This window comes from Quercus robur, chromosome 11 (genome assembly GCF_932294415.1).
Source record: "Quercus robur chromosome 11, dhQueRobu3.1, whole genome shotgun sequence".
NCBI classification, from domain to species: Eukaryota; Viridiplantae; Streptophyta; class Magnoliopsida; order Fagales; family Fagaceae; genus Quercus; species Quercus robur.
This window is the reverse complement of record NC_065544.1, coordinates 2,607,905-2,631,768: the sequence shown is the minus strand read 5'-3', so window position 1 is coordinate 2,631,768 and position 23,864 is coordinate 2,607,905. Positions and strand designations below refer to the sequence as shown.

The window sequence follows — 23,864 nt, the reverse complement described above, 5'->3', positions numbered from 1 at the left end:
ATTTATTAGTTTGTTCTAACTTTTTAGAGAATTATCATATTTGTGGCAAGTAGTTGAATCATAGTTGGTTTTTTTTGTTCCATTATCTTGTTATTTTGAGGACATGATCGAGGATATTGATGGTGTGACTTGGTGTCCCGGTCGTAGTTGAACACTACCTTACCTCTTCCATTTGAGTTGCACTCAATTTTGACCTTCTATTCCCCTCCTCCACTATTTTGTTGAATTTCTCAAAATATTTCTCCCTTGCATTTGATCCATTGGTATAGTTTTTTCCCCTCTTTCTATCCGTGTTTGTCTCTTTCTTATGTGAGAATTTGGAATTTTTATTGGACAAGATCCATAATGCTTAACAAATAAGTCTAGGGATACAACATTTTTCACATTTTATTGCACAATTGTTGACATGACTTATTATGATTAATGTATACTAAAATGTGTGTCAATGAATCCAAATAAAAGTGACGTTATTCAATCACAACAACTCTTTAAGATATATGTCAAATTAAGCTTGGGGAGCCCAACTTGACACCAGCTCAAAGAATGACTAGTGGCTACTAGTTTGTTCCTTGGTCCAAAAAGAAAGAGTCGGCCTAAAGTCTAGAGGAGAGAGAAATTACACATCATAAATGCTTTGTGTTAGAGAATTTAAAATAATGAGTGCAAGAGAGAAAACTTGATCATGCTCCAAATCACAACAAAAAAGAAAAGAAGAATAAGGAAAGCAAGACTAGTCAACCGTAGTTTTATTGTAAACCACAGTAGCTTACTTGTATAGGATAAAACTATAGGTAGTTTAGTGTAAATGAGTTAGTTATGCCACATGCCAGCTTGTTAGTGGCTGGTTTATACTTATCTTAATGGGAAAGTTTAATTTAGTTTTGTAGATTAATTAGAGAATTAGTTAAAAGTTAGTTAAGGAAGATTTGTTGTATATAAGCGTGATTGTAATTCTGGTAAATCCATTCACTAAGATAAACAAATTTTCATCATCAAAATCATATACTTTGACAATGTATTTAATATACTACCAAATAACCATAAGGATAAAAATTAAAAATAATAATAAAATAAAATAAAAAACCATAAGTTTGCATAGACCAACCCTATAATCAATACATGTAAGGTATTAAGCCTTAAGTTAAGAGTTAGGAAATCTTGCGGTAAATTACCATGGTTTTGAAATCCAGACCGGACCTACCAATCGAACCTTGGTAATCGGAAACCGTTTACCATTCCGGATTTTTAAACTACCAAAACTGGAAATTATAGGGCCCGTTTGGTAGAGGAGTTTGAGTTATGTTATTTGTAATTTTTTGAAATACGTGTGGATGAAAAAATGTATAATATTATTTAAAAACTAAAAATATGGTGTTTAGATAGTCTACCAAATAGGACCTTAATTTTTCAGTAATCTTTTGGAACCGCGGTCGAAAATCGGGCACCGATCTGATGGTCCTTAAAAAAATCACAAAATATTGCCAATTGAATCTCCCAACATTAGATATCTCCAGGATAAAATAAATAAATAAAAAACAAAGGTGAAAATTGTTGGAAAATCTGCTTATGGCCTCTGCATATGCATCTGATTCTTCTTTGTTTGTTGGAAAATTGTGAAAGAGTGACTTCTATTTCTTTGACAATTGTGGAAAAGAGGTTGACAAAGAAGGGAGAGAGAGGTGGAGGCAGTAAGGAAAGACAAAAAAGAATAGAAGACAATAACGTCTGTAGGGTTTGAAGTTTGGTATGAACTTTTAAGAACCCAACATAGTTACTGACCATTGGATTAAAAGCAATGGTCAAAATGGTTTACAACTAAGCCGCTTGATACTTGGATTGGACTTTTTTTGAGTTTTTAATGGGATTTGATTATACTTCTTTGTTTTGATTGTACTTGTACTTTGCCAGAATGGTTTACAATTAAGCCACCTTGATATTTGATTTTTTTTTTTTTTTTTTTTTTTTTTTTTTTTTTTGTAATTGTACTTACCAATATTGAAGAGTTAAAATATATTAATGTGATAATTTTAAAGATATTGTTATATGAGAAATGTTATAAGTGTTTTTTTAGAAAGAGAAATGTTATAAGTTATAACTTCAATATTTTCGCAACAAGTTTTAAGTGGGAGTTTAGGTTTTCTTGAGGGTGTGTTTGAATTGAACTTATTGTTGCTGGAACTGAAAACTGAAAACTGAAAACACTGTAACAAAATAATTTTTAAATGTATAAATAGTACCGTGGGACCCATTTTTAATATTTTTTAATGAATAAAGTGGTTGTGGGTCCCATAAACAATACTGCTACCGTACCGCTACAGTGTTGTTTGTCCCCCTGTTCTGCAAAACGCATGAAATGTAAAAAAAAAAAAAAAAAAAAAAAAAAAAAAAAAAAGTGTGAAAACGCAGACGCAACAAAGTTCAGTGCTATCCAAACGAGCACTGAATATAAAACTAATCATTTTAGATTAAATTTTAATTGAGATTTTTAATTTGTATATATTTATTTCATATTAATTAATTACTAAATTAATTATAACATCATTATAATTCGACCTTAAAAATCTTGAACCTCTTTTTTTCGGTTTTTTGAACGATTCGAGTCTAAAAACTATGTAAATTACTCAAGTTTTTATAAGGTATTTTTATTTTTGATATAATAATGATTATAAAGAACTATACTATAATATAGTACTATACTATATAATACTATAGTACTAAACTATAATGTAGTATTATACTGTACAACTAAGCCTCTTTGTATAAGTCTTTTTCTTTAGTTGATATTTGATAATTTATAATTGTAATTTATATATTACTTCAACGCATAATATTAAACCTATGAGTTACTTAATTAGGAGTTACCAAACTAGGAGTTACCAAACAAAGTTGAGCCAATATTAAAGTACAAAATTTTGCTTTGTAAATGATAAAAGATTTCTGTGCCAGCAATTGGTAATCTAAAAAGAAATTATGCCGACTTACTTAATTTGCTTTATAAAGTATAAAAGATATTTGAGTCTGAAATATGGAGATTTAGTCAGTTTTAAGGCAAGAACAAAAACCAATATTACTGCAAATCTAATATAATACTAACTAAGACAAGAACAACAACCAATGCTTACTCCTATATCAATGTATATATATTCTTGATTTTTTATATGCATATTTTCAACAAAATAAATGGTTTTTAATGAATAACATTAGTCATATGTAACAATAGAAGATAGCTTATCATTATACAATTAAATTTAGAAAAATTTCTATTTACACTAGTATCAAAGCATTAGACAAACCTAAAACTTCTAGTAGAGTCACATGGATTAGCAAATAGAATATCTACTAAATTTTTTCCTCCAAGGTGAACTTCCTGCCTATGAAGCCCACGGAAGATTTGCATCAAGCAATTTTGAACAAAATTCTGGAAACAAACTATTCATATCTTTGTCGACATTTGAGTGCATTGCAATCTGCAATACAAATAAAAAAGTCGATTTATATACATTGCAATTGCAACAGAATAGAAACAAATTAAATAGATTTTAATGGATAACATTAGTAAAAAGTAACAATAGAAGATAGCTTGTCATTATATGATTAAATTTAGAAAAATTCTTATTTACACTAGTAACAAAGCATTAGACAAACCTACAACTTCTGGTAGTCATATGGATTAGCATTATACAATTGAAGCTGTCTGGCATGAAATCAACATAGCTACCCTTGTTCCCAATTTGATTTTTGAAATAGGTCTTCACCAGCTTAGCCACCATGTACCTTATATTGGATATATTTAAACAAATTACTTTTGTGATTAACAAAATAGTAACAACATATATATCTAATTATAAGCAATAATACAAAAAAGATGTGATAGACAAAAACAATAAATAGATGTATATATAAGAACTAAGAAAAAATTATCAAAGAACTAGTTTCCCCCACAAGTTCTATAGTAATCAAAGAACTTAATAACAATATAAAAAATAATATAACCATGGCCAAAGCCAAAAACTCATTTGTTCCTTCATCAACAAAGAACTCATCTGTTCTGAACATGTTAAGACAATTATAATATACAATAATCAAAAGACAAACTAATTGTATATCTATAACAACCAGAACAAACAAATAGTTTTTAAAGTTTCTAATGGTTACTAACCAAGGAAATCTTTGCACCAAAGTAGATTATCGTTGCAAGCACCATTGATTAATTTAAATGATTTAAAACACTTAAGAAAAACTTTTTCAATCATCACAAAAATAAAAAATGAAAACAGCAAAATCTGCTTTAAGATTATTAGATATATTTCAACAATTTAAGCAAATAGTAATAACATACATATCTAATTATAAGCAATAACACAAAAAAGATGTGATAGGCAAATAGATATTGTATATATAAAAAGAAATTTGCAAAATAATTAAAAACACACGGAATGATACCTCATATATAATAGATATGTCTTCTTGCCTCAAAGAAATTTACGGCGAGTCACGTTCTCAACGGGATCGAATGGATACTTCACCCTGAGATGGGGAAGAAGCGCAATTTCCTGAGAAGGTGGCCGGAGAATTTCCTTTTCTTGTGGTACACTATCACCAGCTCAGCAACGGTTTTGAATAAGGTTCTGCCATGTTTGCCAAACCCGAGCAGTTTCGGTGGCTGGGATTTTGAGAACTTTAGCTTCATATACTATTACTAATTAAGACTCTTTACCTAATAGCTTAAAAATTTTAGGTTTGAATATTCTAATAAACTTTACTATGCCATTAGTCCATTTATCCTTCTGGAGTAAAAGTCATCAAAAATCTTGAATCCTTGTGACCTTTTTTTTCTTTCTTCAAATAGAAGAATGAAATTCTTCATAATAGAAATATATCTATCCTATTTAGATAAATCGTGCCCCAGGAAAAAAAATTCTAAGTCTGCCACACCAAATACATTGGTCCAAAACTCCAAATATGACTTTTAAAATTATCATAGCTGTCTTGAATTGATCATAACACAGAATCCAAATGTTAACAGCCAAAAGCCCAAAAGTATACATATACAATAAGTTGAAGTGTGTGATCATGGTCTTCTCATTATTAATTCCAGACCCTTATAATTTGGGTGGCAGCTTTATTCATCCTAGATAAAGATTCAAGATTCTGCCCCCATTATAAATAAATCATGCAGAAAAAGGAAAAAAAAAAAAAAAATCCCATATCATCATTTGAACATTAGGTGAAGCTCTAACTTTTCCAAGAAATTGAAGTTATTACACGTGTTTGAACATTAGGTAAAGAACTTGGATTCAAATCTTTCTCTTGAACTTCTTATAAATTTAGTTACGTTGATAAGGTATTCTTCTCTTTAGAATTAATTAGGTTTTCACTTATGTCTACAAATAATAAATTAAGAAATCATTGTTAGGGAAGGAAGTGATAATAAATTGAGATAGTCTCTCGTGACCATATCTCTAGCTTGCTTGTGTAAACCTAAAAATTATCCCATAAAAGGAAAAAAAATTATTATCTAAAATGATCTCATCCAATGAGTTCTAGTTAGTTTAACTAGCAAAACCTCTTATTATTAAACCTTACCTACACCAAAAACTAATTGCTATAAAAAACAATCATCCTGGAATATACATTATAGGTTAAATTTTATGGTGTATATATAAAATAAATGACCTCACCCTAAAATATCATTATTATTTTTATTTATGAAAGTTTGCTTTTGTCAAGGTTTGAGGCTTCAAAATTTTCATTTTTTTTTTGCCACAAAAGAAAGTTTATATTGTGTATATTTCTCAATTTTTATGTCTGATTTGACTAATTTTGTCTTTTCACCGTGATAAAATGCTTGGGATACTTTTTTTTTGAGAATAAATGCTTGGGATACTTGGTATAAAATTATTGCAAATTATTCTTAACATAATCTTTGACCATTATGATATACTCTCAATTATTACCTTGATAAGACTATATTTGAAATATTTCAGTTTCTTATATTCCTTTTACAAAATTTGTTGTCGCAAAAAGGGGAAAAGTAAAAAAAAAGTAACATAAGTTTAATCAAATGAGCATAGCTAGTAGAAATATGGTTGCTTTACTCATGGGAAAAGATTGTGTGATTAGTCTGTATTGTATATAAGCAACATCAAAGCTCCTAAATCATACTAATTAACATATCACTTAAAAGTTTCATACTAGTTTAAGGAGCAATATTACCAGGTATTATCAACCTGAAGTGATTCCTTGATAAGCATAGTTTTGTATGTTGTATCCGTTTGTACGTTGGGTTATAGGATGGTTTGCATCAGTTTGTACGTTGGGTTATAGGTATTATCAACCTGAAGTGATTCCTTGATAAGCATAGTTTTGTATGTTGTATCAGTTTGTACGTTGGGTTATAGGATGGTTTGCATCAGTTGTAAGGTAGTAGCTGGATAGTGTAGTACAAGTGCCTAGTGCCTGAGTGCCTAAGTGTAGATATGAGGCTTGCATATCAGTGTTGAGTGTTGTAGGGTATACGGTTTGGTTAGTGTCAGTGGTTGGTGACTGTGCAAGGGTAGCTAGAGTTAGTTGCAGACTAGTGAGTTGGTGACAGCTGTGAGGTGTGGTTTAAGAGACCAAAGAGTTGTACACGTGTTAATCAAGCAAAGTGTAATTCTGAAATACAATTTCTTCTTTCTTCTCTCACGTTCTTTTCTACTAAAGCTTTGTTCTTTTCTTTTCCTTTCTCTGTTCTTTTTTTCCAATTCTTGGAGGCCTCGCTGACCTCAAATCCAGCTATACAATCAAACCATAGATTTCAATCCTAACATTCCTTAGCAAAACTAGTAGCGGATTATATGCTTTGTTAAAGAAACTTTCATAAAGCATTTGGTTGCAAAATTTTAAAATAAAGAACTGGTTAAGAATACTAGAATACGCAAATTTATAAATTACAACAGAACACCCAATCCTCTAAAACTAAAGAACAATTGACTACTTAAATACAAGCATAAGCCAAGGAATATGCATCTAAGAAATCAAAGCCATATAGAACATGTGTTATCGGCATAAAATTATAAATCAATAAAATTATTTATGTTTTATATTATTAATGACGAAATAAAATTGTTGATTTAACTATTAGAGGGCACAATTATTTACTTTTTTTCGATTTAAACAAATATTTATTTCTGTTTTTTTGTTAAAGAATAATTTGTAAACTTACTTGAAATCTTTCCTAACCATCCCATTCCAAACTCCTGCAAAAGATTACACTAATTAGAACAACCAAATAGAGGGAAAAAGAAAACAGAATATGGCTTTAAATAAAAGACTTGAAGGAAGAGATAACAATGTCATGGAAAAATATCATTTTGGCAATGGTGTCGTTTTCTACGTCTTCTTCTCATGTATTGCCAGTACATCTTCACAAATCTAAGTTCACAGTACCGGCGGAGACGAGCAAGCAAGAGAATGGGCGAGATTGGAGGAGAGAGAATCTCGGCCATGGAGTGGAGCACAGAGAACAGGGCTGGCTTGGGAGTGTTAAGGAATAAGTAGGAAGGTGGGAGAGTGGAAAAGAGTAAATGAAGTTATATGACTGTATGAGAGAAGAGTCAAACTAATAAAGGCCCGAAGGTAAGGTACACTGCGGTTTTCTTAATTACCTAATAGGTTTTCTTTTTGCCTCTATAACTCTTCTCTCCATTGATACGCAGCACTGAGAAAATATATAATTTCTCAGAGGAAATAAAGGCGTGAAGGTAAGGTAGTGGTACACTCAACACCGCATATGTGTTTTTATTTATTTATGTTGAAGACTATCAAAAAGGAAGACAAAGAACGAAGCAAAAGAAGAAAGAGGAGAAGAAAGTGAAGTCTGAGATAAGCAGTGTAGTTGTTGTAGAATTGTACCTGTAGTTCAGTGAATTGTATTTGAGTAGAATGTGTTCACACGTGAACTAGAATGTGTTCACACGTGAGATAATTAGCTGGCACATGTGCCCGTATAGTTTGGGATATTTTGGGCTTGCTCTGTTTTGTATTTAGCCTCCATAACGTGTACAGTTTTATTTTGATTCAGTCGGTTATATCAGTTCAGTTAATGAAAGTTCTAGCTCTTTTTAGCTCTCTGTCATTTTGCAATTTACATGAACCAAATGCAATGCATGGCCTCACACACCTAGCTTTCACATTTTTGACAAAGCATGGGATTCTCTAATGTACTCAAAATTTTTTTTTTTTTGATGAATAATGTACTCCTTGTTCTCACTCACTCTCTCAGCATCAATAATATTGCCGGGCTCTATCTTTAGGACATTTTTTATATGAAAATGAAAATTTTTTAATTTTCATAAACACTTTACTAAAGTGGATAATTATTAGTATGTTGCAAAAGTAAGTCATTTTACCGCAACAAAAATTGTACTTTTGTGCACAATAGATTAGAAGAGGAAAAAGAAAAAATAAAATAAAATAAAGTATCATTCCAAATTTGAAACTATATAGTTCATTCATGCTAAAAGTTTTAAATTTTAAAACATCTAATTAATGAACTTTTTTGGTATTTAGTGTGCCAAATAATAAATATTTGATATTTCACACACATGATGCTAATTCTATAGGACTACTCAAGTTGAATATAATCAAGTTTTTGAGGATATATTTGAAAGGCAAAAAGAAGTACTTTGGATTTGGAATGAGAGATAGGCATGCGAATAAATGAAGAGAAGAGTTAGGTCATGGGAGTGGAACAGAATAATTAATGAAAGTAAATGGGGGTTGGTGGGACAAAATAGTAATAAAATTAAAATGTTGTGAATAGTTAGGTTCTTAGGTTATCGAAATAAAAATATACTTATATAATTTTTGTTTTGGTGTGGAATCTCTCAACTATGATATATAGGCAATGTTTGGATCCACGTTTCTTCCACGTTTGCGTCTGCGTTTGTTCCCTTTTTTTTTTTTTTTTTTTTTGGTTTTCACGCGTTTTGAGTGTTGCGGTTACTGTTCAATGAACAGTAACCGCAAATGTTGACTTCTGCAGTGAACAGTGCAAATATGCACTGTTTACGGACCCACAAATTTCATTTTTTATCAATTTTTTCATTAAAAATGGGTCCCACAGTACTATTCACACATTTAAAAATTATTTTGCTACAGTGTTTTCAGTTTTCAGTTTCAGCAAAATAAGTTCTATCCAAACACACCCATAGTATGATTTTTCTTATATAAAATTAGGAAAAGAGGTTAATGGATGTTTTAAAGTATTTATTTAGGAAATATTTTTAAAAAAAAATTTATGGACAAATTTTTTATTAAAAAAATTGTTTTTAATAAAATTTGTTTATTATTTTTTATATTTCTTACAAAATAATGTCAAAATTTTCTTAAAATAATTTATTGACCATTATTCAATGAATACCATTTAACACATTTAACTATTTAAGACAGTCCATGAAATTATCAAGTAAAAATCAAAATCATATTATATAAAATCTCATTCCAAGTAGACGTGTCAGTTTCATATTATAAAACAATGCCTTTTTAAAAAAAAAATTTTATGTCAATAATATTTTTACAAAATTTATATAACAAAATCACAAATGATAAATTATTATTAGTAGAAAATAATAATTTTAATTTTAAATTTTAATTAAAATCAATCATAACTTGCTAGTTATAAAGACGCATATGTTATTGTAATTTAAACAACAATTTTATAATGTTTAAATAATATTACACTTTTTTTTATATCAAAAAACACAAATGCCTTTATATTTTTGGGAAATTATTTTAAGGGATAATTACAGTAAACCCACCTGAGGTATGACCCGATTACACTTTACCTACCCGTGGTTTAAAACTTATCACTTTGCCCACCTGTACATCAATCTGTTATCCCCCCGTTACCCACCTCACCCTAAGACGTTAGAAAAACACCATTTTCCCCAAATTAGAACATTACACGGATCAAACAACACGAACTCACTCTCTTTTCCCCACGAGCCCTACAAACGCGAAAAATCCATTCTGCATCTGAGGTGTTGATTTTTCTGCCAGTGTAAAACCTAGACGAGCAACGGGTTGTTCGAGTGACTAAAATCCTGGTAAGAAATCAGTCACTCTTTGGGTTTTTACTTTGGGCTTGCGGTTGTTTTATTTTTTTGTGAGTAATCAATGAATGGTCAATTTTACATGTAATGGAATGAGAATATTGGTTGTGTTTGTTGATATTTATGAAAATTGTGACCACCTGTTCTTTGGATTTGTGTTTGTTTATGGGCATTTTTGTCTGTGGGCACTTTGTCTGTCGTGGTCATTGTGTCTCACAGTGGACCCAAGTTTCCATTGGGTTAAAATTTTTAGTGTTTGCATGTGCTATTTAGTAAAACAGAATCAAAATCAAAAGAAAAGCAGAAAATGTGGTCCCTCTGTGTGCGTTGCATCCCAAAAGCAAAACTGAAACATGCAACTGTTTTCTCTTTTGCCTCTTTTGTTGTTTATAATTCTTTAATTGTTGATTGTATACGTGTCAACTTGTAATTTGTTATTACAGATGGATGTTGAAGTGAAATTGGAGGTACATTATGGGGGTGCTTTTGTGTGGAACCCTAGTTTAGAGTACTTTGGTGGGAAAGTAGAAATAGTGTATAGGGATGCTGATTTGCTTGGTTATTTTGAAATAAAAAGTATATGTGAGGAATTGGGGATTGATGAACCGTGGAGGGTTCATTATTTAGGTCCTGGGGGCAACTTGGAGCAAGACTTAAGGCTCATAGAAGATGATCAAGATGTGGAACCCTTGTGGAACCCTAGTGAGGGAGGGCCAAGAGACACCATCATACTGTATGTGGAGAGTGGTAATGCTCCACTTGCAGTTGAAGTTCCTGATGGTGCAGGGGTTGGTGTAGGAGCTGGTGCAGGGGCTGCTATAGGGGGTGCAGGGGCTGCTATAGGGGGTGCAGGGGCTGATGCAGGGGTTGATGCAGGGGCTGGTGTAGGGGGTGGTGTAGGAGCTGCTACAGGGGGTGATGGTGTGGAGGAGGAGTTTGATTGGTTGAATGAGGGCCTGGAAGGAGAAGACTTTGCTGATGACATTTTTGGTGAGTCTTCTCCACCTCACACAGTACCAGATGAGCCTAACACTGTTCCAACCACTGATACACCTCATCCAAACACTGATACACCTCAGCCAAACACAGATGCACCTGGCCCAAGCAATGTTCCTCCTCCAAACATAGATTTAGATGAAGAGTGGGCTGAACCAGCTTTAGAGGATGATATGGCAAGTGTGGATAGTTCTGATGATGAGCAGGGGCCTGGCAATTTGGAGTTCAATGAGAGGACTGATATGGAAAATGTTAGGTTGGCAAAAGGGATGAAATTCCCAAACTCCCAGGTGTTTAGGAAGGCTTTGAGGGAGTATGTGATTCAGAATCATATTGATGTCAAGTGGAAGTTGAATGAGAAGAAGAAGATTTCTGTACATTGCAAGAACAATTGTGGATGGAGGTGTTATGCCTCAATGGTGACTGGAGAGTGCACATTTGAGATCAAGACACTTTATCCTGAGTGTACCTGCCCCCTATCATTTAAAAATGGGCAAGTTACATCAGCCTATGTGGCAAAGAGGTATTTGGAGGATTTTGGTAAGAATCCTAATTGGGAGGCCTCAGGTATTAAGCACCATGTGATGCAGAAGATTTCAGTTGATTTAAGTCTTAGTCAGGTGTATAGATCAAGGAAGGCAGTTAGGGGGCTGATTACTGGGGATGAAGAGGCTCAGTATGGCCTACTTAGAGATTATGCAGAAATGATATTAAGGACAGATGTAGGAAGTAGGATGATTCTGCAAACAGAGATGGAAAATGAGAATGCAGAGCCCAAGTTTAAAAGGATGTACATTAGGTACAATGCTCAGAAGGTTGCCTTTTTAGGTGGTTGTAGACCCTTTGTTGGGCTGGATGGCTGCCACTTGAAGGGTAGGTTTGGTGGGCAATTATTGTCTGCCACTGCCAAGGATGGAAATGACAATATATTCCCAGTGGCAATGGCTGTGGTTGAGCAAGAGAACAAGGATAGCTGGACCTGGTTCTTGGAGCAGTTTGCTGATGACATTGGCAAGCCAGATGAGCTCAATCTGGTATTCATCAGTGACAGGCAGAAGGTATTATCATCTAGCTCATGTTCATGACTTCATTACATGCTTACCTTTTTACTAGTTTATATTGCTAACATTGAATGCTTACTTGATTGTAGGGCCTTTTACCTGCAATGGAGACTCTATTCCCAACTGTGGAGCACAGGTATTGTGTGAAGCACATATACAACAACTTCAAGGTTAACCACAAGGGCATGGAGTTGAAGAGTGTACTGTGGAGGTGTGCTGGCACAACATCAGCCAGGGAATTTGAGAGAGGGATGGACCATCTTAAGAGTTTGAATGAAGAAGCTTGGCAGTACCTGGCTGATATAGAGCCTGCACAGTGGACCAGATCCCACTTTTCTTCAAGAGTTTTGACAGATTGTATGGTAAACAATCTGAGTGAGAGTTTTAACTCTATGATTCTGAAGGGTAGAGACAAGCCCATCTTATCAATGCTGGAGTGGATCAGAGTTAGGCTTATGAGCAGGCTGTATATAAAGAAGGCTGGCATAGAAAAGTATGATGGCAATTTGTGTCCAAGCATACAAAAGAAGTTGGAGCAGTTAAAATTAAAGTGTAAGAGTTTCAGTGCAGTTCCTTCTGGGAGGTTTGTGTATGAGGTTGACAATGGGAGTGAAAGGCATGTGGTGGACTTGGTAAATAGGACATGTAGTTGTAGAGTATGGGACTTGACAGGAATCCTTTGCAAGCATGGAGTTGCAGCCATTTTTGTGAATCGTGAGAGACCAGAAGACTACACCCATCCATGCTACTACAAGGATGCTTATGTGGAGACATACAAGACACCCATACCTCCCATGCCTGGCCAGTCTGAGTGGATGTCAAGTGGCCAACCCAAGCCTGTTGCACCTACTGTCTATAAGCCACCAGGCAGGCCACCCATGAAGAGGAAAAGAGATGCTGATGAGCCAAACCCTTATAAGGTGTCTAGAGGAAACAAGCCAGTGAGGTGTGGAAGGTGTCAACAGGAAGAGCACAATGCAAGGGGATGCAAGGCCAATGTCACTGGTGAGACAGCATGGGAGAGGAGGCAGAGATTGCAGAAAGGGAAATCTGTATGTTTTTACAAAAAAATTTTATTCAAATGCAAAATTCCAATAACTGACACTGTAAAAACATGCTCATATTTGGTTGCAGGGAAGTGGAAGGCCTTCTACACAGAGGCAAGGATCCCAGGCCCCATCTTCATCACAGACCCAATCCTCAGCTCAGCCCCCACCAACACATCAGCCTTACACTATGGCCTCATCCAACCAGGCAGCAGGGTCACAGCCACAAGCTCCAGCTCCACAGCCACAAGCTCCAGCTCCACAGCCACAAGCTCTATGGTCACAGAACCCAAGTCAATGGTACTCTTCAGACTTTAGGTACACAGTTAGAGGAGCTCCTTGGTTCTCTTCAAGCCAGCCAACACCACACACTCCTGTAGAAACATGGGACAGTAGACCACAATCATCACAGGTACTGTAGTGTTAGGTTTGATGTTTTATTCATAAAACTGTGAAGCTGGTAGCTAACATGTGAATCCTTGTACTTTGTAGCCTACAAGACCACCTGCTACCAGAGGAGCTGCTTTGAGAGGAAGGGGTGATGCAGCTAGACCTCAGAAATGTAGAACAAGAGGTGGAAAGGCTAGCTGTGGTGTGAGAGGCAGGGGCAGGGGCAGGGGCAGTAAATGAAGACTAAGTCAAGACACTTTTGTTGATATGTATTAGGGTTATATAGTGTTAGGGTTAGGTAGGGCAGACAATGGCAAGTCACTTTTGTTGCTATGTATTAGGGTTATGTAGTGTTAGGGTTAGGCAGGGCAGACAATGACAGGTGCAAACACTTTTTGATATAGCTGTTCAAACACTTTTTGTATTTTTGTAAGTTTTGTAAATATTGGGCAGCTGCAACTGTTTTGGTTGTTGTACCAAATGCCTTATATTTACTGGTGGTTGATGAAAGACTATTCAATGCCACCTTCAAATATGTATACAATTTCCCAACTTAATGACAGGTGTTCAGAATTATTGTTCTGATTATTGCAGTTTTTCATATGCATTATTATTATATGAGTTTGTTTATGTGTGCAGGGTGTATGTGTTGAATAGCAGGTGTATGTGTTGAATTTGTTGTCTTTTCTTGCAAGTTGACAGATTGTCATGCACTTTAAATTCACTTTCAACACAATTGTCTTCACACAATGCACTTTAAATTCACTTTCAACACAATTGTCTTCACACAATGCACTTTATGCACAAACCAACACAGCTCACAACATCCAACAAAACACCAACACCAACAGCTCACAACTCACAAGTAGCCAATTCACTTTAAACAAAAATACCAACAGCATCTAACATAAATAACACTTTATCTTAAAAAGGCTTATATTATTAAGTGGCTTCAAGCTTATATTACATAGTTCTCATTCTCAAAATATTCTTTCATAGTTCTATTACAATACAATTGAGGACCAGCTTATATTACAACCCATCAGGCAGACTCAATCTCATCATTCCAACATTTTCACTTGAGCCAAAACATGAAAACAACATAACCAAAACAAAAAAAAACCATGACAGAATTAGTGCAATTTTGCACTTTCTCTCTTACTTTAAAGCTCTCACTGCTATCTCCTTGGCTTGAACAGAGGAAGCTCGAAACTTTCTCTCCCTCTCAATGGCTTTTGCTGCCCTGCCTTGAGCAATTTCTGCCATTTGGGTAGCTTCTGCTGCTGCCTGGGTAGCTTCTGCTGCTGCCTGGGTAGCTTCTCTTTCCCTTTCACATGCAAGTTGCAGCTCACTCCGCAGTAAATCCAGCTTTTGTTGCACCAAATGGGCAGCTTCATTCCCATGCACACAAGTGGGATTATCAATCCATCTAAAGAAAGGGCACTTGGGACCAATCTGTTCATAAATTGAATTGAACACATCACATTCCAATCTCATGTGAATCAGCTAGAATAAGTAAAAAGTATACTTACCTTATATCGGCTACAACCCAGAAACCTTCTCCCAAAATTATCCATTGTCAGACTTGTTCTCAGCACACAAGTCTCATATGTACACAAATGCCCACATGAACCTGAGTAATTTCCACTCGAAGAAGACATCGATTATCAACTCCCTGTGAATCAACGCTATCATCAAAACTTGAAACCCCAGCTCAGAACCATAAAGTAGAAATGTCATACCTGGTGATGATCTATTTTCGAATATTCAACGACTCCAGACAACCCAAAGTCAGAACCTCACCCTCACACGAAAGCACGTTCAGAAAAATCAACACCTCAGATGCAGAATGGATTTTTCGCGTTTGTAGGGCTCGTGGGGAAAAGAGAGTGAGTTCGTGTTGTTTGATCCGTGTAATGTTCTAATTTGGGGAAAAGGGTGTTTTTCTAACGTCTGAGGGTGAGGTGGGTAACGGGGCGGTAACGAATTGATGTACAGGTGGGCAAAGTGATAAGTTTTAAACCACGGGTAGGTAAAGTGTAATCGGACCATACCTCAGGTAGGTTTACTGTAATTATCCCTTATTTTAAAAAGCAGAGCGAAGTCGCAATGTGAAGATATTCGCTGTAAAGTACTTCTGTTTCACGTGACACATGCCTACATACTACTACTACTACCCATGCACTAGGTAATCTGTACCGACAAAGCCAAGATTTTGAACTTTTGAATGAAGACTTTAGTACTGACTACAGAGTGAAAATGACAACTCAACAATCCTATCAACAAAACTTTTTCTGACCAATCAGACCTCCTCATTTATGAAGGTGACTACTCAATCCTGTACTTGTAGGATTGCTTTTCAAATTTCATTATTAAATGTGAACTGCCTTAGCAATTTTACGTGCTTTTAGAATCTCTGCTAGAATCTCTGTTAGAGCATCCACAGCAGTGGAGCTAAATATTTAGCTATTTAGCTCCACTAAAACTTACTTTATCTATTTTACCTATACATATGCATACATACGCTGCAGCAGTGGATCTATTTTAGCTTTCAACACAATAAAATAATATAAACATTACAATAAAATATTATAACCACTACAATAAAATAATATATTCTACTACCAAAAAAACATTCACAGTCCCAACCACACCCGCCACCACCACCACCAACCACCAATCCACAGCAGGAAAAAGCAACCACAGCCAACCACACCCGCCACCACCACCACCAATCCACAGCAGGAAAAAGATAAATAAATAAATCCAAATCTCAAATCTTTTTCCTCAGCCACCGCCACAACCACAACCACAACCACCACCACCACCACCACCACCACCACCAGAAAAAAAAAAAAAAAAAAAAAAAAAAAAAAAAAAAAAAAAACTCCAAGTACAACACCAGCAGTCGACAGCAGAAGAAAAAAAAATGGAAAACCCAAATCTCCAAGTACAACACCAGCAGACCACAGCAGAAGCAAAAAAAAAAAAAAAAAAAACCCAAATCTCTGTAATAGGCGATCGGCGGCGTGGGTCTGCGATTGGCGGTGTGGGTCTGAGATCGGCGGCTTGGGACGGCTGGGTTGGGCCGGCGGCGGGGAATGAGGGATCTTGAGAGAGTGATGGTGAGAGAGGAGAGTGACGGTGAGTTTGAGAGCTGGTCGGGACGGCTGCCGGAGTGAGAAAGAAGATGAGAGCTTGAGGATTGCTGGTCGGGCCGGAGTGAGAAAGAGGATGAAAGCTTGAGAACGGCTGGTCGGAACGGCGAGATTTCACAGTGACAGAGAGGATGAGAGCTTGAGGGAGTTCTGGGGAGAGGAAGAGAATTCAGAAGAGTGAGAGAGAGGCACAAAGTGAGAAAGAGATGAAAGAAAATAAAAGGCAACGGTATTATTTTAATCCCGGTAAAGAATTAAATAATATTATTTTTGTTTAGCTTAGATGAACAGTACACATCTATTTATAGATGTGTACTGTTCATGTGGAGCTAAAAAATTTAGATATAGCTCCACTGCTGGAGCGTAATTTTAGTATCAGTGGAGCTAAATTATAGCATTATAGCAATATAGCACCACTGCTGTGAGTGCTCTTAGAATGAATAATGGCAATGCCACATATTAAGATATTAGCATCAGTAAATGTGAGATCAGGTATAGCTTCAAGCGCAAAAAAAAAAAAAGATCAGGTATAGCTGGCGTGTATGTTAAAGTTGATGGGGCATGGTAGTTGTAAAATAATAAAAAGATGAAAGAAAAATATTATTTAAATAAAAGAAAGGGTAGAATATATAAAAGGTGTTTTATAAAAATGAGTATGTAAAATTGAAAAAGAAAGTTTTTTTTTTTTTTTGTGCAAAATATAAGGAAAATTTATATCCATATTCGATAAAGGTGTTTTGTAAAAGTGAGTATGTAAAATTGAAAAGGTAAGTTTTTTTTTTTTTTTTGTAAAATAGAAGGAAAATTTACATCCACTGATATGGATACTCTAAAGTAAGTAGGCATATCGTTGAGATGTTGACAATTTCCATTAGGGGACCTCTAGCTACCATTAATTCTTCTAGAAATTGGCTAGAAAATCACAATTTGAAGATGGTCCAAGGGAAGCAAGAGTAGAAAGACAGTTTTATCCTAGCTAATTAGTTATTGATATACAGTAAAAATTGAATTAATTAATTAACTTGGCTAATTAATTGGTTAATAAATCACAAGGGGTCAATACATTCTTAGCCTATCAAGCAGTATCAGAGCAGACACATCCTGATTAAGTTTAATCTTTACTGTGTGATCCATTGACCCCTATTTGTCATGGATAGAGAACAATCTTTAATTATACATTCTTTATTTAATGGCACTAACTATGCATACTAGAAAGTACGTATGAGAGTTTTCTTGCAATCATTAGATGAAAAGGTGTGGCAAGCTGTGGAGATAGGCTGAACCAAGCCTAAGGAAGCGCCGGTCGTTAGGATGATACTAAGATCAAGGCAGCTAACTTCAACAGTAGGGCATTGAATGCTTTATTCAGTGTAGTCATGAATAAGGAGTTCAAGAATATATCCTCTACTGAAACTGCGAAGGAAGCATGGACCATCCTCTAGATAACCTATGAAGGAACCAAGGCTTTCAAGGATTCGAAACTTCAAAGGCTTACTACAAGTTTTGAAGAGATCAAGATAAGGGAGGATGAGTCATTCGATGAGTTCTATGCCAAGCTCAAGGACATATTGAACTCAGCCTGTAATCTTGGGGAAACCATTCCTAAACCCAAGATTGTTAGAAAGGTGTTTAGATCTATACTCGAAATATTTCATGCCAAGATCACCGCAATTGAGGAATTAAAGGATATTGACAAAATTCCTTTGACAGAGTTGGTTGGTAATCTGCAAACCTATGAGTTGGGTTTGACAAGGATTAGGAAATCTAGTAAGGGTAAGAGCATGGCATTGAAGGCTAAGAGCAGTAACACTGATGATTCTTCAGACGATGAAGATTCTAAAATGAAATCCTACATCACTAGGCAGTTCAAAAAGTTCAGGAATAATGCCAATGGTAAAGGATTTGACAAAGACTACAAGTAGTCCAGTTCGTTTCAGTTCAAGAACTAAGACAAATGAAAGAAGGATGCTAAGAATGGAGGTTAGTACACTGTTCCCTTAGGACCAAAGTGCTTTAGGTGTCAAGGTTTCAGTCACATGAAACATGAGTGCCCTACGTATCTCAAGACCATTGGGAAGAGCAAGGCATTTGCTGTAACTTTGAGCGATACTGAGCTTGAGGATGATTCCTAACAATGAGGATAATGGAATCCTAAATGTCTTCACTGCCACTGTAAATCCTGCTGAGGAGATTGTTGAAGATGGGGATGAAGAAGAAGACTTGGTGGATTCTAAGTTCAAGAAAATGGACGATCAAGATGATATCCATACAACCTATGAAAAGTTGTATAAGATTTCTAAGAAGCATGAGAAATTATATAGGCTGGCCACCAAGAAGCTGAGTGATGTGGAACTTGATTGAGAAGAGCTTTCCACGAAATTTGATGAAGCAAATCAGACCATTGGAGCACTACGATTTGAGAACAATTTCTTGGCTGAGAAGACTAAGAAGCTTAGGCAGAACTGTTCCAAGTTAGGGCTCAGTTGGAAAGGACTTTAAGTGCAAAGCTTGACGAGATGCTCAGCATTCAAAAATCTGCTTCTGATTGAATTGATTTAGGGTATGACTTCTCTTCTCTCAGTATTGCTTCTACTAGTATTACTGTTTTTGTTTCACCTACTAATAATGTTGAATCCGAGAACAATAATGTGAAAACTGTGTTAGTTAGTGATAACATAGACAAGGGTAAATCTATCTTAGGAGCACTCCCTAAGCTTGATAAGAAAGAGATTAAAAACCCTAAGACTAAGAAGGGAAACACTCAAAAGCTTAAACAGAAGAAGCAGCATATCTGTCATCACTGTGGAACAGCTGGACATACTTGATCAAATTGCTATAAGTGGTTGACCACTCAATAGAGCAATAATATGATCTTATCGGGAAACCAGAATCAGTTTCCATCCTCCTTTGCTCCTTTTGGAGATCTATTCAAAACCCTTATGTTCCTTTTGAACTTGAACGGGTTCAATCACTGTGGAACAGCTGGACATACTTGATCAAATTGCTATAAGTGGTTGACCACTCAACAGAGCAATAATATGATCTTATCGGGAAACCAAAATTAGTTTCCATCCTCCTTTGCTCCTTTTGGAGATCTATTCAAAACCCTTATGTTCCTTTTGAACTTGAACGGGTTCAATTCTTCTCCCTTACCGCCGGATCAAGGGTTTATTAAACGGAAATGTTTTTTCAAGGTGTGAAAGGAAAAAAAACTCCAAGTGATTTAGTCACTTTATCTTTTTTTCTCCCCTTTCTTGTTTTTGAGTTTGCATTACTTGTGTGTTTTACTTTCTTGTTTTGAGTTAGTTTAGTTTATGCTTTATTTTGTTTAACATGTTTTTGTTTTGTTTTTTTTTTTTTTTTACTTTATTTTGTCTCTTATAAAAAAAAAATAATAATAAAAAAAATTGAAAAATCAGAAAAATACAAAAATAGTGTGTGTTTGTGTACATTGGTACTTGTGTACCTTAGATGGCCATTGAATAAAGTTTTTTAAACTTTGTATATTTTGTAACTTAGATGAGCATCTCTATGCGCAACTAAGCAAGTGAGCTCTGTGGCTCGTGTTTATGATGAGTAAGATTAAGTAATCTCTTATATTTAACACTCGTATCACTCTTTTTTACGGAAATGACTAGAAAATCCTAAGAAAAAGACATAAATAACTATCTCACCACTGTTGCCTGCCAATTATGAAATGACATCTCTATGCTTCGGCATAGTAAAAGTGAAATGTCAAAAGCTTAACATAAGTGGGTATTTCTTTTCTCTCTTTTATATGCCTATGCATGATTTGCTTGAAAAAAAATATGCAAAGAAAATAAAAACAAAAAGAATCAAAATGCTTTATATATGATTGCAAGCATGTATTCTAGGAGATGTGAGAGTTATAGGATGTACCTCGAAGGTGATATTCCCCATTAAACAATTATGATTGTGTGTGAGTTAAAGTGATTTTTTCATATCTCAAATCGTTATAACATATAGACACTTATACAATATTGCGATGTTTTCACACACAACATGCAATATTCTTTGCTACTCTTTGATACATGTGCAGGTACAATGTGATTTAGCCATCATAAGAAATACATGTGTTAATGTATGCTTACTAAACTATCTTGACTTGTTTTTGAAATATAAAATTGGTTAGACTTGTTTAGTGTGTGTGTGTGTGTGTGTTTTGGATCTAAATGCTTGACATTTTTTTTGATGAGAGATATTTTCGAGAGCTTAAAATATTGTTTTGAATCTTTGGTTGAGTAGCATTTTTAATTGCATTTACATCTGTGTTTTTCTCTTCTTGAAAAACAGTTTTTAAGTAATCTCGATAGCTTCTCGATAGCTAGGCTATCTATCGAGCCTCTTGAGCTTCTTTTCTCGATAGCTATTATCGCAATCTCGATCCATCGAGATTCTTCAGATTCAATCTCGATAGCTTCTTGATCCATCGAGAAAGTTTTTACATGCTCGATAGCTTCTTGATCCATTGAGCCCTTTTTGCTATGGACACCTCTCGTTAGCTCCTCGATAGCTATTTCTCGCTATTTTAATTCTCGATAGCTCTTGACACCTCTCAATCCATCAAGAAACTAGGATTTCTATATATAGGGTCAACGCGATCTCTACTTCATTTTTCTCGATCTCTCTTGATCCTTTCTGACTCCTCACCTTCCCAAACACTTCTCAATCACTCCAAACCTCTTCCCCAAGTGTTCTTCAGTCTTAAGAGCATTTTCCTCCTCTAGTATGTCTCTTATTCATTCATTTATCATGCATGTCATCTTTTGTGACCTAACTTTTGGGGTTTGTTGAAAAATTTGGGGCTTTTCAAAATTAATGAGGTTTTTGCAAAAATTTTGGGATAGGTTTTTGTTTAAATGATTTTAAATAATCATGCATTGCATCACATTTGCATTTTAACTATATTTTCATGCATTAAAGATGTGTGCTATATATGTTGAATTCATGTGTGCTGGTAGGATTGGATGGGCTGAGTCCATGATGTTTTTTTTTCATGCATACATACTAAGTGCATTTTTTTTTCAAAAGAAAATACAAGGAGAGAGAGAGAGAGAGATATCACTTACAAACAAGTATTTCTAATCTTCAATCCATTAAAGTTTCAAATGAAAGATGCAAAGAACAATAGGCATTCCCCTTAAAACTACTGCTTCCGAACAATTAAGAGAGAGTAAAAATGGAAGCATCCTAGTCAAATGCAATTTGACAAGTTTGAGAGGTCCTTGGGAACCTCATTATGTCCTCACAAAAATGAGGCTTAAGCTTTGAGCCTAGATCCCTTTCAACAGTGATTTTCATTGTCTTTAAGATTTTTGCTTATTTAAATTTTCACCTTAAGCTAAAACCATTTTTTCTATTTTAAGTCACCACTTTTTGAAATGTAGCCTCTATCCTTTCTCTATTTCATTTAAAAATATCTTTTTAAAAAAAATTGATTGGGGTCGGCTGGGGTGAAGGTGTAGATAATGGGGATTTTTTTCTTCTTCAAAATAATACCCATTTTCAAATAATTTTGTTAGTTAGCACCGTTTCCAAACTATTTAGGAAACTGACATCTTGAGTCTAGGAGACTCGATTTTACTGTAACAAATCGAGCCTCAAAGACTCGATTTCCATGAAGTGTGTAGCTGAGGTGGATTAAAAAAATCCACGTGGAAGACTCGAGTTCCTTCTGAGGAAGAAGATGACGAAAATTGAGTCTTAAAAAGTCAATTTCCACGTGGATTTTTAATCCGCCTCAGCTTTGCCAGCACACAGAAATCGAGTCTCTTAAATTCGATTTGCTTCAAGAACTCGAGTCTAAGAGACTCGAGATGTTAGTTTCCTAAATAGTTTGGAAACGTTGCGAACTAACAAAATTGTTAGCAAAATGATGTTATTTTGCAAAAAAATTCCAGATAATGGCAACTCATCCCTAATAAAAGAGACCGTTCCAAGTGTTGTTTAACATACAGCAGGTTCTCTTTTTATTTAAGCTAGGCAATAATTTAATTATCCTTTAAATGAATAAGCATATGAAATGTCCGATAATCTAATTCAAACTCTATTCATAGAAAATCCAGGGGCTTGTGACCAAAATAATAAAATTTTCCAGGTTTTTGAAATGTGGGGATTGTCGAATATTACATATGCTCAGGAAAATCATGAAGGTGCCATTGAGGTTTAGGCTTCATGCATCAAGTCGGACCAGGGATTCTAGTGATCTTGGGAATCTTCTAGTAGTAAGAGTCATATGACATATCCTGTGCACTCAAAAGGATGAAATTGAAAGGACTTCCCAATCCCATGTCTTGTTTGGGTGGTGGTCATTATTATATATCTAATATCTTACATGCTCATTGCTCAATTTCTTTGCTTTTTTTATTTATTTAATTTTTTTTTGGGCTTTAGCGTTTGTGTTCAGACTGGTACAGGACCTCAAGGCCCATTCTTTGGGAGTGCCGAGTCCGATTTTCCTTTACCTCTTGACAAAAGTCTAGACCAATTTTTAAGTAGGGTCCAAAAATTTTGAGTTTTATTAGAACAGAGTAGTATAACTCAAAACTCATCAAACTAAACACTCTCTAAATGTCCAACTCATGACACGTTTTTAAGGTGTTGAAAAACAAAGACCCTCACAGTGTGAAAATTTCAGCTAAACAATCCGGTGACTCTCTTGGAGATGCTCTTTGACGTTACTTTGGTGATAACAACCAAACTGTGGACTCTAGAGTAGGATACGCATTTAACATATATCCTTTTCTATGGCCCAGCAAAAATGGACCTTCCCAGACTGAAGCACAGGTTGTCATGGACCGACCATCGGCCTATATTAACTTACCCATTAAAGAAGTTAAAAAAGGGCAACAACAATTTGCATTACAATTTACACCACCTATCATTCAACTTTTTAGACATTTCGTTGAGCTAGTGAATTGTTCTACGGTAACAAACTTTTTTGCTACAATTTTGTCACATTTTATACGTAGTTAATATATGAATAGTTGTATATCACTTTTAGGTAAACCCATAATTTATTTTCTAAATTATACACATTTTCTTTCACTGCTTTTTAAGCTCTTCTGTTTAGTAAAACAAAGGTAATTAATCTCT

At 35.0% G+C, this 23,864-nt stretch overlaps 2 protein-coding genes and 1 long non-coding RNA gene across 5 annotated transcripts in view; 2 read left to right on the top strand and 1 right to left on the bottom strand.

Annotated features, from left to right (window-relative positions):
* LOC126707285 (peroxiredoxin Q, chloroplastic) overlaps window positions 1-23,864 on the top strand; it is a 68,142-nt gene that overhangs the window by 23,289 nt on the left and 20,989 nt on the right. The gene's annotated exons all lie outside the window — the stretch shown is intronic.
* Window positions 3,212-7,869, bottom strand: LOC126707290 (uncharacterized). Of its 3 annotated transcripts, none has more exons than XR_007648886.1 (4): window positions 7,208-7,869; window positions 4,444-4,663; window positions 3,646-3,774; window positions 3,212-3,467 (listed from the first exon to the last, which is right to left on the bottom strand). It is a non-coding gene; the product is annotated as an uncharacterized LOC126707290 (long non-coding RNA). The 3 variants fall into 3 exon arrangements; XR_007648887.1 differs by lacking the exon at window positions 7,208-7,869 and adding an exon at window positions 6,339-7,168 and having other exon boundaries at window positions 4,444-6,230; XR_007648885.1 differs by lacking the exon at window positions 7,208-7,869 and having other exon boundaries at window positions 4,444-7,117.
* LOC126707110 (uncharacterized) lies at window positions 10,541-14,166 on the top strand. The gene is made up of 4 exons (XM_050406708.1): window positions 10,541-12,151; window positions 12,244-13,206; window positions 13,289-13,612; window positions 13,693-14,166. The coding sequence occupies exons 1-4, from the start codon at window positions 10,541-10,543 to the stop codon at window positions 13,828-13,830; spliced, it is 3,036 nt and encodes a 1,011-aa protein (XP_050262665.1). The 3' UTR covers window positions 13,831-14,166.

Excerpts from the sequence above, each read along its gene's own strand:
- LOC126707110 (XM_050406708.1), top strand. The coding sequence starts at position 10,541 with ATGGATGTTGAAGTGAAATTGGAGGTACATTATGGGGGTGCTTTTGTG. Across the intron at positions 13,207-13,288 it reads GATTGCAGAAAGGGAAATCT|GGAAGTGGAAGGCCTTCTAC; the intron begins GTATGTTTTTAC and ends ATTTGGTTGCAG. Across the intron at positions 13,613-13,692 it reads GTAGACCACAATCATCACAG|CCTACAAGACCACCTGCTAC; the intron begins GTACTGTAGTGT and ends TGTACTTTGTAG.